Source organism: Poromitra crassiceps, assembly GCF_964638095.1.
Source record: "Poromitra crassiceps genome assembly, contig: HAP1_SCAFFOLD_254, whole genome shotgun sequence".
Lineage (NCBI taxonomy): Eukaryota > Metazoa > Chordata > Actinopteri > Beryciformes > Melamphaidae > Poromitra > Poromitra crassiceps.
In genome coordinates, this window is record NW_028152143.1 from 135,024 (window position 1) to 153,342 (window position 18,319).

Sequence of the window (18,319 nt, forward strand, 5' to 3'; positions counted from 1 at the left end):
AAATGCACGAGTGTATCTTACCTTTGTCAAGGCTGCTGCTGCGTTGGCCTTCTCTAAAAACACAATGAACACTCGTGTTATTGGCTCTCTCAATGACTGTGAAATAGTCTACATGTCTAATAAAATAGTTCAGAGTGACAAATATTTTTGACATCAATTGTATTCATAAAAGTTAGTCATAGACTTACTACGTCTTTTCAACCACCACCAGACGGATAAGGTCACCGTTACAATAAAGATCAACAAAGTCAGAGCGATGATGAGGATCTTCAGGTAACTGGATTGACTGAAACATAAATTACAACACCAGGCACACAAGGCAAATTAATTAAAATAAAGCTAACACTATTATGTCTCACCCTGTTCATCTGCTATATTTGTTGTTGTTAATGAGTTGTTAATTAATAATCTTAGTAATCATTGAATAATATTATAGTTATATAATATCCACAAAAATACATGTGGAGATTTCATAACCATTTCACGACTGTTTGATTTCAACATAAATGGCCATGCTTATGTAAAAACGCAAAGAGCAAAGCTACTGACCTTGACTGTCCTTCAGTTGTGTCTGCAAAGACAGAAGAGATGTTTATACATTAAGCAGTAGGTGGCAGCACCAATAGAGTGGTGGTTGGAAGCCAGCTCAATAACAAAGCAGCCACATTAATCACCAGAATAATATAACGTGAATAGCAATCATGAATCCTGATATATCACTTTATATTAAATCAAAAACTTGGCTGTACCTGGCATACTTTATAAATACTTTTAGCTATTTGATCATTAAGTCCCATGTATTTTGGAATCTGTAGGGTGCTATACAGTATGTGAAAATATGAGATATGGTTTGAATCTTACTTCCTTCGATGGTTGTGGTGGGGCTAGTTGTAGATTCATGAACAGTGACTTGCACTGGCATCTGTAGGTCTCCTTTTGCACAGAAATACCAACCACTGCTGCTGTCGATCTTCAATTCACTCATAGTCACAGTGAAGCTATTTGAGGCACTTGATTTGATTGTCACTGGTGTTCCATCGATTGATCCAGACTGCTCCTCCACACAGGACCCGCCCAGTCTACACCACTTCATTTGTCCAGTGATACTGGACATATGGTCACATGTGATAGTTATATCTCCACTATTAAATCCTGATATCTGCTGCTGGTCCACACTGAGTCCAGACATACCTTGAAGGAGAACAAACAACAATCAATAGAAAATTGTGTTATTCTACACTGGGAAAATAATGATGCTAATGTAATATCAAATATGAAAAATGTCCCTGATAGATGTTGGTGATGAGTCAAAGCAGTGTATATACATTGAATTTGTAGATAAATAATTTATTCATTCAAACCATTTAATTTACATTTGATCTTGCTATTACTGACATGTAAAGTTAATTCATCAATATTTTGTCTCTGCAGCAGAATTATAGACACCTTCTTTGTTTGTCTTTTCACCAAATTAATTTCACACAAAGGGTTTCACATGTTCTGAAATCATATTTATGGATCTTACCTCTGGAGACAGACAGGTGAAATCTTTTTCCATCATCTCCCCCTCCATCAATCTCCACATTACACCAGAAATAATCATCCTCTACCAGGTCATTAATGGTCACAGTGAAGATTCTTTTGTTGGTGTCATCAGAGATAGAAAACCTTCCTGAATGACGTTGTTGGTTGGACTTTGTTTTTACCACAGTAGAGCAGGTGTTCCAGGTATATCCCTGACACAGGTACTTCACATTCTTTATGTAGCGTGCTTCATAGAGACAAGGGATAGAGATGGATCCTCCTGCCTTCCCTGACACTTTAGCAACTGTAGTTATGCTGTGGATTCCTGCAACAAGAAGAATTGCAACAGATTTGAATGGTATATTATTTAACCTTTATTTAACCATAACCATAATTTAGCCTTTTGTAGATGTTACTATATATATATATATATATATATATATATATATATATATATATATATATATATATATATATTGTAATAATCCGCTCCCGGGATCATTAAGTGAGGAGGAGAAGAGGCAATACTTGGTACAATCTTTATTCCTGGTTCACACTCATAGCTTCTAGCTATACACACAGCTCCTAGCTACACACACGTCTTGTCCGCTTCCTCGTAATCCCAGACTCCCCCCCCAGCCGAGACCGGAAGTTCCCTACTACCCTGGCTGGTCCGCTGCCTTCACGTGACGTCGTAATCGCCACCGACATGTCAAACTCTGGATCGCCACATTATCCCCTCTCAACAAGAGCCAGCTTCCACGCTGGCACCCACAACCCACACACATCCCCTGTACCAAAACACACCAACACATCAACGCTTTTCCCCAATATCTTTTTTTCTATCCCCACATTAAATTCTAATTCCCCACAAGTCTTTTCTTTTCTTTTTTTTTTCACACACCATCATCTACATCATTGACATTTTCCCCCTTTCCTTTTACACTCATTTTCACTCACATTTCAATTATTTAAACCGCCATTTCCATCCCCCCTTTCAAAGCTTCTGTCCCATCTGAAGCACTCTAGTCCCTCCCAACCCCCAGTGGGGTTAGTCCTTCGCAGGGTGACTCTCTTCGGTCCCCCCCCTGTGCCCTACAGTCATCACACGCACTGCAGTAGCTCCGCACGTCCTCCTTGTGTTTTCCCCAATAGAACAGTTCACGAACACGGCGGAGTGTCTCCCCAGGCCCTCGATGCCTTGCAAGTCTGAAATGACCGACTATGGGGCCCCTGTGCGTCCACCGCAAGACCAATTCCCGTAGGTAGCTGGGTACTACCATCTGGGACCCCTCTTTCCCGTGCCCTTTCCTCGCCAACATCCCCTCTTCATCCAGATGCAGGTCCGTAAACATGTTCCACAGTCCCTTCGTGGTACCGGAAAACATGTGAATCTCCTCTCCAGGGGGCCGGCGCCCGGCCGCCACCCACGCGAGCACCGGACCGATGTCCGCGTCCTCCGCCTGCCTGCTTTTCCACTCATCCACGTCGACATCCATGATGTCCATGTCCTCGTCTGTCAGGTCCACATCTGCACAGTACTCCTCTTCCTCCGTCTCTTGCACTCGCTCGTCCCCCCGTCCCCCTCCCACAGGGGGCGGCGTGTTCAGGGCAGCGGGGAGAACACAACCGACGGCGATCTCCACCTCGGCTTCCTGCACAGCAACTGTGGGGGGTGTGGAGCAGTCAGGTTGGGCTGGTTCCTCCGGCGTTGACCCCTCTCGCTCACCCGGAGACAGGAGCGTTGCTCTCCCGACTGTAACAGCGTTGCAGATGATGTCCTCTACCGTGGGGGTTGCAGAGCAGCTAGGCTCCTCCGGCGTTAGCAACACCCGTCCATCTGGACACGCAGTCCACACTCTCCTGACCTGAATGACCTCTTCCCCCCGGCTGCACACATTCTCCTCTGGAGACACAATCGTCAGTGCCCCGACTTGAATAATGTTCTCTTCAGCCTGTGTCCCTCCTTCGTCCTCCACAGACTCAGTGCAGTTCCTGGCCAAATGTCCAGGCTTCTTACACGACCAACAGAGTCTCACCTGCCAGCCGCCTGCGCATCTCTCCTCTCCCGCTGTCCTCTGTCCTCTGACAGCCTCCGGACACTCCCTGGCCAGATGTCCAAACGCCCCGCACGACCAACAGACACCCGGGCGCCCCCAGTACCGTTGCTCCGCGTACCTGGTTTGCCCCGAATGCATGCTGTGACACCACCTCGCCAGATGTCCTTGTGCTCCACAAGTCCAACACAGTTTCTGCGGCTCCTCCGTCTGCCGTTCTCTGCACTGCGTGGCTTCCCTCAGTAGCTTCATAAGCTCCTCTGCCCAGGCAGGCGTCGCCTCCAGCAGCCGTCTGATCCCCTGCATCAGGCGGGCCTCCACGTCGGCAAGCACCGCGCTGAACTTTTGCTCCAGGCGGGCCTCCATGCCGGCTAGTACCGAGCTGAACTCCGGAGTCGGTAGCTCCTCCCTCCCCCGTCCAACGACGAGGGTCCACCAACGTGTGCCATTCCACGTGGTGTTTGTAGCAGTTAGCACACCAGCTAGCCTCCAGCTAGCACGCACAGCTAGCCTTGTAGTAGTTAGCAACCCAGCTAATGTCTTAGCAGTTAGCACACTCAGCTAACCGCTCACGCCAAGTCAATCCTCCAAGGCGTTAATCTTCACTCGGTTCCGCTCCACTTCTCTCCGCGCTGCCTCTTCACCCGCCCACTGTAGCACTCCAGCCGACTTACTTGAGGGAAATCCAGCCCGATTAGCTTGCAGCTGGCTGGAACCTCCGCGACGAGCAGCAACAGTCCTTCTCTCCGTTCCTCTTTTTTTGATGTTACCGCACGAGGCGAGCGGCAAAGTTCGTAGTTAACACTTCTGTACACCAATGTAATAATCCGCTCCCGGGATCATTAAGTGAGGAGGAGAAGAGGCAATACTTGGTACAATCTTTATTCCTGGTTCACACTCATAGCTTCTAGCTATACACACAGCTCCTAGCTACACACACGTCTTGTCCGCTTCCTCGTAATCCCAGACTCCCACCCCAGCCGAGACCGGAAGTTCCCTACTACCCTGGCTGGTCCGCTGCCTTCACGTGACGTCGTAATCGCCACCGACATGTCAAACTCTGTATCGCCACAATATATATATGTGTGTGTGTGTGTGTGTGTGTGTGTGTGTGTGTGTGTGTGTGTATAGACAGTTTTAATTTGACAACAATAACAACCGTCACAACCCACCTGAATATCCGATTTACTTCCTGCTGAGCACAAGCTGATATTCGGCTCATATTAAATGTTAACGTTAGGCCGTGTCTCCGACAGACACATTAACAAGGTAGCCTATTTCGGTCTTTTTGTCTTGTAGTAGTTGTTGTTGTTGTTGTTGTTGTTGTTGTTGATAGTTGCCATAACCACCCCTGTCGGAAAGACGTGCATACGCTGGGTAGGAAGCGTTGTTGTCCCGGAGGCGATATTTTTTTTCGGATGATGGCGAAGGCTATGCGAAGGCATAACCCGCCCCTCTCTGCCTCTGATTGGCCTAGCGTCAAACTTCTATCCAAACACATTCGCTTGGCTATCCTGCATTACATCTGTTACAGTCTGTGGTCAGACCGTCAGACTCAGTGGGTCAGACAGACATACAGCAGTTATGCTTGCTAGCCTGCATGAAAGACGCCAGTGTGTTTATGTTTTTAATATAGTCATATATCTATGGTTTATAACGCTGCGCCACTAATCACAGGCAGAGAGGGCCAGGGGTGGGTTATGCCTTCGCCATCATCCGAAAAAAATATCGCTTCCGGTAAGCTAGCTAGCTAGCTAATGTTAGCTGCTGGTTGGTTGGCTAACTAGCGAATGTTAGCCGTTAGCTAACATTAACTAGACAAACACAGACATGCAGAGCTCCAAAAACAGAGCAATTCGTGATTTTGTTACTGTAGTTTCTGCAGAGTAACGTCCATGTACCTTTATGGATTGCACGGGGTTGGTATTTGCAAAGGGATCTGACGGATAGTGCAGTAACAGTCAGCAGCAGCACGAGATAGTCGTGGGGAGGAAGTCCATATATGGTCCATCTGGTCATGGGGCACAGGACATTACGTCATCACAGGATAACGCGATTGGCTGGCTCAGATCTGTTCAAATCTGAGCCAGCCAATCACGTTGTCCTGCGCCGTTAGGGACCGTGTATAAAAGGCGACCGGGGTGGGTGGGGGGAACCAGAGGAGGAGAGGAGAGAAGGGGAGAGGGGAGGAGAGGAGGGGAGAGGAGAAGAGGAGAGGAGGGGAGAGAGGAGGAGGGGAGAGGGGGAGAGAGGAGGAGAGAGGAGAGGGTGAGAGGGTGAGAGGGGAGGAGAGGAGAAGAGGAGAAGGGGAGAGGGGAGGAGAGGAGAGGAGGGTGGGGGGAACCAGAGGAGAGGGGGAGAGGAGGAGAGGAGGGGAGAGGAGAGGAGGAGGGGAGAGGGGGAGAGGAGAAGAGGAGGGGAGAGGGGGAGAGGAGAGGAGAGGAGGGGAGAGGAGAAGAGGAGAGGGGGAGAGGAGGGGAGAAGAGGAGAGGAGGGGGGAGAGGGGAGAGGAGAGGAGGGGAGAGGAGAAGAGGAGAGGAGGGGGGAGGGGGAGAGGAGAGGGGAGAGGAGAGGAGAGGAGAGCGCCGCCAGCGGCACCACCCCGCTGGGCACAGACACCCAGGCCAGCCACCCCAACCTCCAGGCTGCCACCACCCAGGCTAAGTGCCCCTCTGCTGCAAACTCATGTTTCCCTCGTCACCAGTCATGCTGGACATCAGTACAAGTGTGAGATCCCTCTCATTCCCGCAAATATGTAACGTAGCCTATGTAAATACAGTGTTGTGTAGTGGACAGGTCCGCCCATAAGGGGGGGTAAAGGGGTAAGCTTCGAGGGGCGTCGCCACTATTACACCAACATTTAAGGATGCCAACCGCCATAAAACACAGAAGAAGAAGCTGAGAAAAAGGAAGTGCTGTGGGGTTGCAGCTGGTGAAAACCATCTATATACGATTACAATTCTATCAATGTCATTCTTCAAACTGACATTGATAGAATTATAATCGTGTATTTCATTACTCATACTGTAAGTTCACTGCAATGGTCATCATCCTTGTCATTACATCACATCACCAGCCCAAGCATAGTGCAACACCCATAATGTTAAATCATTGTAAAATGGTTCTTCTGACTGACCTGCTGTGAGTCCAGCGAGGGTTAGAAGAAGGCTGAGAAGATGAGTAGCCATGTCAGTGAGTGAGTCAAGACAAATAACACATGTGGGCCTCAAGTATCTCACAGGGACAAAGGGACTGAGAGACTGATTTGTACTATTTCCTGTTGTCTCTATAAATGCAGAAACTGCTGTTACAATCTCTCTTCCTCCTTAGTCACACTTTGATGCGGTTGCGTTGTGTAACTGACTGTTTGATGCAGCCATCTATCCAATCCACAGCTAGAGAGTATCAGAAGGCAGAACTGACCATTGTTTATAGTATTTCCTTATACAGCGCTGGAGATAAAGCTGTCAGAACTGTACAGCTTCTCCATGGTGCGTGAACCAAAACGTATACATTAACCCTTCAGGGCTGCTTTCTTGGTTTGACCATAATTTTGTCTTCTTTATAGAAAGCCTTTTCTAGTGTCTGGAGTAGTTTTGACTTGTATCCTTCACAAGCTTCACAGCACAGCACACACAACCACTCCTCCACGCTCTCCTTCCTCCTCATCCTCCTCCACCTTCTGGTGTCTCCTTTGTCGTGTGTCGTCTACCTCCTCCTCTGTGATGCTGAATTGTCCTCCACAGCGACAGCAGTATGTAAACACTGAGTCACCCTGGTCCCAGGTCATGTCCTCCACGCACACTGCAGTGCCGTGCGCATATATTTTGGGGGGCAGCTGCTCAAGTGAAAAAAGGGCACCCCTCTCATAATTATTTAGGCTATTAAAATGTATGTTTTTTTTGCCAAAAACTCCATGGGATTAGCACACAGTGGGCATTTCTGTAAAGGTAAGACGCATGCGTACCCATAGAACCCATTCTCATTCAGATACTGTATCTTGACGTAAGAGATCAATAGTCCAGGCAAAGTAGCGTTTTACGACAAACTAATTGTAAAAGAATTTTTTGCAGCTTAGATCATTTCTATGAGGTGTCCAGAACAACATACTAAAAGTCCTAAGAAATCCTAGTTGAGGAAATATGTTTAATTCTCATCAATCCAAGATGTGTGCCAGTAAGGCCAGACAACAATACACCCCAATGGGGCTATTTTTTTCCTTTACTCCTATCAAAACAAAACTTTATACAATGAAAGGATCCATGAAAAGTAACATTTTTTGTATTACAAGTTTCTTTGAAAATGAATTTGAATATGCAAATGAGCTATACACTAATCGAATATACTGTAGGCTACCCAAAATATACCCGCATAGGAGTAAAGGAAAAAATGAAGCCTATCACAATCAAACCTCACACAGTGAAAGTATACATGAAAAGGAACTTTTTTGTTTTACAAGTTTCTTGGAAAAATCTATTTTAAATATGCAAATGAGCTCAACACTAGGCCTAATTGATTTTGTCCAATAAGCCATAAAGTCACAAGTAAAACAGGGGCCAAATAACTAACACATTCATGTCTATTCAGTAAGTTAACCTATGCATAAACAAGATAAATTTGAAGTCACTTGCCACACTTACCTGGGTCACTTGCCACAAAAAGACTTATATTGACCTTAAGAATTGATTGCACAATCTTGCCTCCAGTTGCTTTCTAAATTTTTATTTTTTATTTGCGAACAAGCCTAACCAGATAGAAATGTCTAGTTAGAAAGGAGTTGGTGGGAGGTACGGTGGTGCAGTGGTAAGCACTATCGCCTCACAGCTCGAAGGTCGTGGGTTCGATTCCCACCTGGGACGATGTGAACGCTGAAGGAATGCGTGCCCGTCCGCATGTCCTCGAGTGCCCACCGCCCGGGTGGGGTCGTCAAAAGGGCCTTTCTGTGTGGAGTTTGCATGTTCTCCCCCGTGCCTCCCGGGGGTTTCCTTCATATAGGAACCCCCTTCACAAAAACATGCAATATCCTGGTTGCTAATGTGGTTCCTCCTCTGGTCGTTAAGGGCGCCTGTTCAGAGGGAGGGGAACTGGTTGGAATAGCGTGAACCTCCCACGTGCTATGTCCTACCGGTGAAGCTTCCTCTGGCAGGTGAAAAGAAGCGGCTGGCTGACTGCCCATGTCTCGGAGGAAGCATGGAGCCAGTCTCGGCTCTCCCCAGATCGGCAGAGGATGGAGTAGCAACCAGGATTGAGAAATCAAGTGAGCACTAATGGGGGATAAAATGGGATAAAAAATCGGGAAAATTAAAAAAAGAAGAAGAAAGGAGTTGGTAACTTAAAATGTTCCGATTGGGTTTCTAGCCTAGATATTGCTGTTGCTAGCTTCTCATAAGACTGCAAAGCTACTTTACAAACGGTGGAAGTCTGATGTGTGGCCCGCCTGGTCTGAAATACTTACTACAAAAACAGAAGCAGTTTTGGTGTCTGGCAAAATTATTTAAAGAGCTGGAAAGTCTGGAAAGTGTGTCTATCTGTTTTTTCATCTGTCTTCTGTGTGAGAGTGAATCGTTTAGTTGGTAAGAATGACTTCTGCCTGTTATCTCGTAATCTTACCAACAATACCAATTATTTGTAAATCTACCAGCCCAAAATGTAATCTCACCACGTTACTAATGACTAAGATGGCTATTCTGACTTTCTGTCATGTCATTAGGTTAGGCTTGTTCGCAAATAAAAAATAATAATTTAGAAAGCAACTGGAGGCAAGATTGTGCAATCAATTCTTAAGGTCAATATAAGTCTTTTTGTGGCAAGTGACCCAGGTAAGTGTGGCAAGTGACTTCAAATTTATCTTGTTTATGCATAGGTTAACTTACTGAATAGACATGAATGAGTTAGTTATTTGGCCCCTGTTTTACTTGTGACTTTATGGCTTATTGGACAAGTCAATTAGGCCTAGTGTTGAGCTCATTTGCATATTTAAAATAGATTTTTCCAAGAAACTTGTAAAACAAAAAAGTTCCTTTTCATGTATACTTTCACTGTGTGAGGTTTGATTGTGATAGGCTTCATTTTTTCCTTTACTCCTATGCGGGTATATTTTGGGTAGCCTACAGTATATTCGATTAGTGTATAGCTCATTTGCATATTCAAATTCATTTTCAAAGAAACTTGTAATACAAAAAATGTTACTTTTCATGGATACTTTCATTGTATAAAGTTTTGTTTTGATAGGAGTAAAGGAAAAAAATAGCCCCATTGGGGTGTATTGTTGTCTGGCCTTACTGGCACACATCTTGGATTGATGAGAATTAAACATATTTCCTCAACTAGGATTTCTTAGGACTTTTAGTATGTTGTTCTGGACACCTCATAGAAATGATCTAAGCTGCAAAAAATTCTTTTACAATTAGTTTGTCTTTTGGTTCCAAAATGAGTTACTTTGCCTGGACTACAAGGGGCCCCTTTGAAAAGGGCCATGCCAGTTTTCCCCCCTCACCAAAATGCTGCCTAACTGACAAGCTAGCATGACAGGGTTGGTACCAATGGATGCTTTGGGTCTTCTAGTTTCGGAGGATATCAGTATCTTCACTCTAGCTTTAGAAATGAGTCTGCTACAGCCTCTGAAACACATAAGACGTTTCTTGCAAAAAGGGCTCTCATCATTCAGAGGCCAAAAGGGCAGGTGCTTGGGCACCACCTGGGATCTATCTGTGCACGTCCCTGTGACACACTGTAGAATCCACTGGCCACTCTTGTCTCAGCTCCTGAGGTTTTAGCATCAGAGCTTTGGGTGGGCTCAGCCCACCCAAAGGTCATGGTCATGCCCCCGGACCCGGGGGGTCCCCCGGAAGAAAATTTTGTACAGTTTCAACTATTCATTGAATTATAGCCTGACTGAACTATCTTTAACCAAATCACGTGATCTCCGTTTGATAATTAATGTAATAACTAATTTAATATCTTTAAACTTCCAATCGCTGAGCCTCCCCTGAAACTGCTTGGGGATGCCCGCATCCTACTTTGAAAACTCTGATCTATTCTATTCTATTCTATTCTATTCTATTCTATTCTATTATGTGTTGGGCAAGTTACTTTCAAAATGTAATGGTAACTTTCATTTGAAATGAATGTTTCTTTACACTGTGTATTAGAGTAAACTTATTACATTACTTTTGGATTACTTTCACCAAAAGAAATGCAAAAGTACAACAGCGCTGGTTAAAAGCTTGGGTAACACAATGTGAGAGCCTTATTCAAGGTTCCAGACTCACTTTTTTCACCACTGTCCCGGAAACCGTATGAAAAAAGAATTTCACCCATCCTCAAGTCAGTGTAAACTGTACAAAATTCAAAATGTTATCCTTTTACTTTGTTATTGTCATCTATTGGTTATTTGCATAAAAACCACACAATTCAAATCATTAGGAAATAAAATGTTGTATTTTTATTTAAATATTTGCTTTGGATTATCTACTGCATTTTTAGTTTACATTGATACATCTCTCCTTCAAACAACTGTATTTACTCAACTTTCTCTATTCTATTCTATTCTACTCTCCTGCAGTGTCTAAGGTGGACCTGCGGGGGTATGTGGAGGGGGTGGATGAAGAGCAGCTGGAGTGTGAGCTGCAGTGGTTCAGCACGAGGGGCATCCAGGTGCGCTGGCCGGGCCACGGGGCCCAGGACTACGACCTGTGGTTCACCTGCACGCTCAGACACAGCCAGGGCCTGTTCACCCTCACAAGCTTCCTCAGGCACACCCTCGTGCAGGAGGACTACCTCAGCCAGCCCGTCATCGGGGACAGAGACGTAATCACCACCTCAGGTAACGCTGATCACACTGACACGGGTTTGTGGAGGCCAGTCATTCTTGATTGAGGGCAGCAGTAGATTCCGCGATACCAACACGAGGGTGGCAGGTTCGAGCCCTCGTGTTACCTCCGGCTTGGTCATGCGTCTATACAGGCACTATTGGCCGTGTCTGCGCGTTGGAAGGCGGATTAAGAGTATGTGTCCTGGTCGCTGCACTAGTGCCTCCTCTGGTCGGTCTGGGTGCCTGTTTGGGGGGGAGGGGAACTGGGTGGAATAAGGTGATCCTCCGACGCGCTATGTCCTGCTGGTGAAACTCCTCGCTGTCAGGTGAAAACAAGCGGCTGACGACTGCACATGTGTCGGAGGAAGCATGTGCTAGCATGTGCTGCTGCAACTCTCCCCACTAGAGACCAACATATCTGCCTGAATATAATCCAGTTGGGAGAACAAAACAAACATTTCCCCTTTGAATAAATGTCTTCAAAGCAGACTGCTGTTTGTAATTGGTACTTTTAATCGATTTAGATCAGCCTTGATAGCAGCGTCTATCGCAGTCACCATTGTTGTTTGGTCCGACAGCTTGACAACAGCGTTAGTCCCACCCTTTGCGCTGTTTATTGATGCTGATTGGCTAATCTGTTTATTGATGCTGATTGGCTAATCATTAGTCCCCCTCGGCGATCATTGGACAAGTCACTTTTTCAACTTTGGAAATCACTGTTGCATCTCCCAATGCATGTATTGGCAAACCGTTATAACCCTCGTTTAAAAGTGTATCTGTGTGCTTCTGTGTCATCATGTGCTTTTCCAGCCACCATGGTTCTACAAACCATTTCTCCATGGGTGCGAGCGACCCTACAGTCCCAACAGAAGCTCCACTGCCAGTTTGCCATCGACCACCGGGGGCCGAACGTCAACGTGGAGTGGTACCGGCAGCATCGCGGGGAGAGGACCAAGCTGTTCAGCTACAGCAGCCGGTCGGGGCAGACGCAGGGCACCGGGGTCAGGCTGAAGGGCCTGGCCGGGGGGGACGCCTCCTTCACCCTGCCCCTCGTCAAGATCTCAAATGAGGGGACGTACGCCTGCTCTGTGTCGGTGCCTCCGCTGCTCGGCAGTCTGGACATCACTCTGAATATCCAAGGTGAGAGAGGGTCACAGAGAGCTCGGGGGTTATGGTCAATGGTAGTAATGTTGCATTCAGGTGCTCCTCGGATGGTCCTATTTTCCGAGAAACCCAAATGCATGTGTACAACATTGCAGATTGTAGCTTGCTATCTAACCATTTTCTAACCTAGAGAGCCACCTGTCATCTCAGAAACATGGGGATGAATGCATGCTTATAGCTATGCTGTGCGGTGATGAATGTTGCTGCTGCTTATCCAACATTAGATGAGCATGAATTCATCTTCTGCTCCCTTCGACCTCAGACATGGTGGTGCCCCCTGATGCTGCCAGGATAAACACACACACACGCGCACGCACACGCGCACACACACAGAGGCATCAGGGGATGAGGTGTGAAACAGTGTGCAAGACCACAGCTCTGCTGGATTCCTATTAGTCAGAAGTGGAGTGGCACAGACACCACCGGCACACTGCGCGCTGTAGCAACATTTACCCAATAATATGAATGCAATCATCACACTACTCCAATTTGTCGATACTGCCAAAGGTCAAATAGACGACCGCTAAAGATCTGATCGAACCTGTGTGGCTGCTGGCTGCCTGTGAGCCCTGCTGCCCTGGCAGTGTGTACACTACTTCAGACAGGATGCTGCCGGGCTGTATGGCCAGCTCTCCCTCCCTCCTCTCCTCTCCTCCATCATCCCTCACACCTCCGGTCCAGTTTGGCCGACCTGACCGGGCTTTGCTGGAGAGCCGCCTCCGCTCCAGGTGTCTAGAGAGAGAGAGAATGAGAGGAAGGGAAGTGGAGAGAGAGAGAAAGAAAGAAAGTTAGTTCATGGGTTTTCTGCCAAGCGTTTTCCTTCTTACTGCTCACAAGGTCTTTAATCATGTTTTGACTTGTTGCACATGTGGTCTTTCTTTCTTTCGTTCTTCCTTCCTCTCATTCTACCTCCTACACTTAAATCAGACATTTTAATGACCGTCTTCATATCTCCCTGGCTCCCTTTGAGATTGTGCTTATTAGCCAGCCAGCACAGCTCCTCCTGCCCTGTGATGTGACATCGTTAGTCTGCTTCATTCGCCCATAAACAACCAGATCAGAGCTTCTCCATCCTCATATTGTCCACAATGAGCATATAAAGTCAAAACGCTCCTTTACATCAACCCAATCCATGTTGCCGGGAACATGCGGTCCTCATTCAGACTCCACTAACTCTGTGACCATATTAAATGGGGGTCTTGAATCCATTTTGTGTTATCGTCTGTGGCTTTATAGTCTTGGATGGGTAAAGTCAGTGTTGATATTGTGACATTTGATCTCAATCTCCCTTAACTCATTGAGTGCCATGGACGAACATGTTCGTCATTTCGTTTAGTAACGTAGAGTGCCAAGGACGAACATGTTCGTCAATTGCGTTTTTTGACGGGGGGATGTCGATCTAAGCCTCTTACATCGCCTCTTACAATATGGGAGCTATTGAATGTGTCTAACCTATTTTACAGAACCCTTAGGTGCATGGCCGTAACTAGCTATGAGGACGGGGAGGTCCGGACCTCCCCTAATATTTCAGCCTGCAAAAAAATTTTTTTTTTTTTTTTTTTTTTTTTTTTTGCAGGCCAGGCCAGGCCAGGCCACTCACTGAACAGCAGGCCAGGCGCCGCCTACTGGTTTACTAGTGGTTTTATTACTTTATTCAGGTTTAAAGTGGGTGCATCTCATTGTAATCATGCATGATGCCAATTGCCAAGCTCCCGAAGTCAGGTATGCAGGTGGCTATATGCATGGTTTCAGTTTCATGACCCAATAAGTAACAAAAAGAGGTGGTGTAAAGTTAAAAACAACATAATATATTTTATTTTATTTTTCAATCGTTCCTATCAGGAATAAATAAATGTCCCTCTGTATGTTTTTTTTATTATCGATGATGACTTTGTGTGTTGTGTACGGCTTGGGTTGTGTACCTGTGTTTGTAGGTGTCATTTTGATATGAATTTGGCTAAAACAGTTTGTGTTTGTTAGTTACAATTATGTTGACAGGAGAGCTGAGCAGGTGGTGACATGAAAGAGAATATACTGAATAATGACATCACAACAGTATAATCCTAATGTTGATTTAAAATGATATATTACTCTAAATATGGCTAAAAAAGGGGGGGGGGGAAACTCAAAAAATTTTCGGCGGCGAATCCGCCGCCGAATCCGCCTCCCCTTGCTGGACCTCCCCTATTTCGGAACCCTGGTTACGGCCCTGCTTAGGTGGCGACAGTGCTCTCCAGATTACAGAAAGGTCCGAAAAACTGCAGGAGAAAGCCGTGATCAAAGAGAAACCGATGCATGCTGCAGCCAGAGCCATATAGATGAAAATATTAGCTAGAGTCAGTGAATGTGCTTGAAATGCTGCATTTCACAAAAGGCTGAATATCTCAGCTTATAATTTGAAAACTGTCTTTTTGCTCAAAACAGCCTATCTTCTCCGGCTCATAACTAAAGAACGGAAAATGGTATCAATAAACTTTTTTTTGCAGATGATAGAACAGGGTCTCCTCGTTCTTTGTGCGTGTTCGGTGTTTACATAGTAATATCACACAATATTCTGTGGGCCTCGAGAAATCACTGAAAAGGCTCTGAAACTCTGGCACTGGGAGCTTCCGTTCTCCAAAAGTGGCTGGCACTCAATGAGTTAATGTGGATATATCCAGTTTTTTTACTAGTTTTATTTTATGCAACTGTACTGGTCTTTCTGTGTAGTCATGTCCAATGTATCACTCTTTCTCTCTTCTCTCCATCCGTCCCGTCCTCCAGCATGGCTGCTGTGGGATCCCCCAGCCTCTGGTGCAGCGATACTCTGAGGACCTGGTGCAGCCCGTCAAGGACGTGGCCTCCACCATGGACCAGCTCTGCGTCAAGGAGCTCCGCAAACAACACCGCATGGCTGTAAATGAACACAGCTACTTCTTCTGTATGAACGGTGATAATTATAAAATCATAGAGCCAGACTTTTATGAGCTTAATGAGGCTTTCCCATAAAACATCAATGCAGGCTGGGAAAGAGAGGCTTTGCGGTTGTGTCACAAATCTCCTAGCAACCACCGCTGGCGCCAACATGGAGGTCCAGTGGAGAATGCCGAGTTATATATAGGCGTAACAATGATGGGGACGGCAACGCGTGTTTTTGTTCATATTAAAATTAGCACTATTCATGGTAAATAGACCTACTCGACCTCTCTGTGGCCCTTTTGATCCCAAAATAAGGCTCTTTAGCGAATGATTTCTGAGTGGTTTTGTTTCTGCCCTGATCTGTCACCTTCTTCACTCTTCAGGAGTTAGCATCCTTGATGTGTGTTTGTTTGGTAGCATTTTTGATATACTCCAGATATTACACATTTGTCTGCAAACTTGGAAGAAGAAAGATCTATGCTCCTCAAGTCGCTCCCATCATCCGGCACTCCCCACTTTAGTCTCTCAGGTCTATCCAAATAGATCTGAATAAATTATCATCTTATAGACCCAGAACCAGAGAAAATGATGGTTGAAAATGTATACAATAAAATATGAACAAGCATTGGCGTCCTGCTATGTTTTAAAATTAGGGATAAAACTTGGAACTTGGCATTTCTACACCACCTAATCTCTTGGATTAAGTCAAGAAAGAAACGTTCAAGCCTGTAGGCTATACGGGCCGGGGTTCCCAAACGTTTTGATCCTGGGACCCAAAAGAGAACTTTGGAGTGAGAAATAGGAGGTGTGGTGTGAGAGTGAGAAGAGGCTCATTTGAGTGAGAGTTTGCAGCTCTGAGTTGTGTTGTATGAGTACCTCCACTATGGCCGCCAGCCATATCATCATGACATCATCAGCAAGGGGACTTAATATGGTCTTTCCTCCGTCCTGTTCCTCAGATCCCGTCTGGAGGGTTGACGGAGATGTGCCGGAAGCCTCTGTCCTCGGGTAACATCAGCACCGTGTCCGACTGGCTCGTCTCCATTGGCCTGCCCATGTACGCCGCGCCCCTGGCGGCGGCGGGCGTGGACTCGCTGGGCCGCGCGGCCTTGTTGACGGAGAGCAGCGTGTTGAAAGCGGGCGTTCAGGACCAGAGACACGCCCGCCGGCTGGTCAGCGAGGCACAACTGGTCACTGCACACAGAGAGGGCCAGTCATAACCATGCAGGTGGAATCAGATTGGGTGAATGGAGACAGGTTTCAGCTCAGTGGTCAGTACATTTAAACACAGTCAACACATGGTCAAGGGCAAACTGGCCCCAGGACTGAAGGACCACACAAGTGGCCGCAGCACTACTTCCTATCTTGTACCTGTCAAGACTTGTGATTGGACGCTAGACAAACCGACATCACACTTGAGACTTGTAATGGGCTACCCCCTCTCTCTCTCTCCTTTTTCTCAAATGTTTACGGCATGGGGGAGTTTGTCCCTGCAAGCCAAGACCAGATATCAGATGCCTTTTTAACCCAGACTCTAGAGTCTAGACTCAGTCTGTGGGATGGCTTCCATTCTAAGAACATCCTGAAGGTCTTAAAAAACAAGACTTGGATCTGCCTTTAAGGAAGATAGCGCACTCTTTTCTAGGATGGAAGTTTTTTTTTTTTTTTTTTAATAAAGGAAGACTTTATGAGTGTTTCCCCGCGTTTCAAAAAGTGCTTCATCTTCATTTCTTGCTGAGACGAAACTACCCGAGGATCTCTTAAGGATGTAGCTTGGCCAAAGCGATTTCTTTATCATTCACAGGTTTCATTACCACTAATACATTCAAAGTTGTTACAGTTAAAGAACTCAGTCAATGTTTGGACTTTTAATCAACTAAACAATTAAAGAAAACGATTAATAACTGGTTGTTTTGAGATTTGAAATGGCTTATTTTGTATCATGTTTATGTATTATACCGTACCACATATCCTAATTTCAAACTGGTTTTTATATGTTACGTGTACTGTATGGGTTTTTGCCTTTTGAATGTTACAGCCTTATTTTGAGGCCAATTCTCAGTCATTTCTAGAGACAGCTGTCCACACAATTTTATATTTCAGATTATATGTCCAATTTCATAACGTATTTTGGATGCATGCCCTTTATCATTTTGTAGAGTCCTTAAAAAAACGCTCTACAGTATATCGCTCCAATAATCACTATGGGAGATGGGCTTTTCACAGCAGACAATATCCTCCATGTGTATCAAAGCACATTTTTAGTTGCCTTACCAGTATAAGGGTCTGTCTGTAACTCAAGTGAGCTCCTATCACCTAGCTACCTAACTAGATACTTGATTAATTAGGTAACTAATTTTAATATAGGTGGATGAAAAATAATTTGTTTCAGACGTCCTCATGCTTGAAGGTAGCATTGCACGCGACAGGTCACACTGGTGCTGTTTCCATTACAAGATTTTTTCTGACCAAGATTGATCAAGTTGAAACCCAAAGCATTTGGCAATAAATTTGTATAAAACGGCATGGCTGGGGGCTGTTTTCTCTAACGTTATACTACGTTATACTACTTTTATAATCCAGAAAGGTCGAGGTTTCACAGGCAACCGTGAACACTTTTAATTTGAAGGCGAAAAAGGGAAATGGTACATATGAACTGATGACAATGGGAAGTAATGACAGCTTATCATTTAATAAAGCACAGTTAAAACGAACTCCACTTACACTTGAAGGTTTGCAATGGTGCTATCATCCTGGCTGTGTAGTGCTGCTTTGCGGCAGGCGGAGCGAGTTCTCTAACGTTAGTTATATTAGCAACCTAACTAGTGGCTGCTGTCCAGAACACCATCAGGTAAGATGCTTC

At 45.6% G+C, this 18,319-nt stretch overlaps 2 protein-coding genes across 2 annotated transcripts; both read left to right on the forward strand.

The window, feature by feature from the left end:
- Positions 1-3,945: 3,945 nt before the first annotated feature.
- Positions 3,946-15,408, forward strand: LOC310770882 (tapasin-related protein-like; the record flags this gene model as incomplete). Its single annotated transcript, XM_083663583.1, has 4 exons — positions 3,946-3,979; positions 11,146-11,406; positions 12,205-12,534; positions 15,322-15,408. The coding sequence occupies 4 exons, from the start codon at positions 3,946-3,948 to the stop codon at positions 15,366-15,368; spliced, it is 672 nt and encodes a 223-aa protein (XP_083519709.1). The 3' UTR covers positions 15,369-15,408.
- A 20-nt stretch (positions 15,409-15,428) lies between these two features.
- Positions 15,429-16,698, forward strand: LOC310770885 (SAM and SH3 domain-containing protein 1-like). Its single transcript, XM_083663586.1, has 2 exons — positions 15,429-15,453; positions 16,416-16,698. Exons 1-2 carry the CDS (start codon positions 15,448-15,450, stop codon positions 16,674-16,676), a joined length of 267 nt encoding a protein of 88 aa, XP_083519712.1. The 5' UTR covers positions 15,429-15,447; the 3' UTR covers positions 16,677-16,698.
- The last annotated feature ends 1,621 nt before the right edge of the window (positions 16,699-18,319 follow it).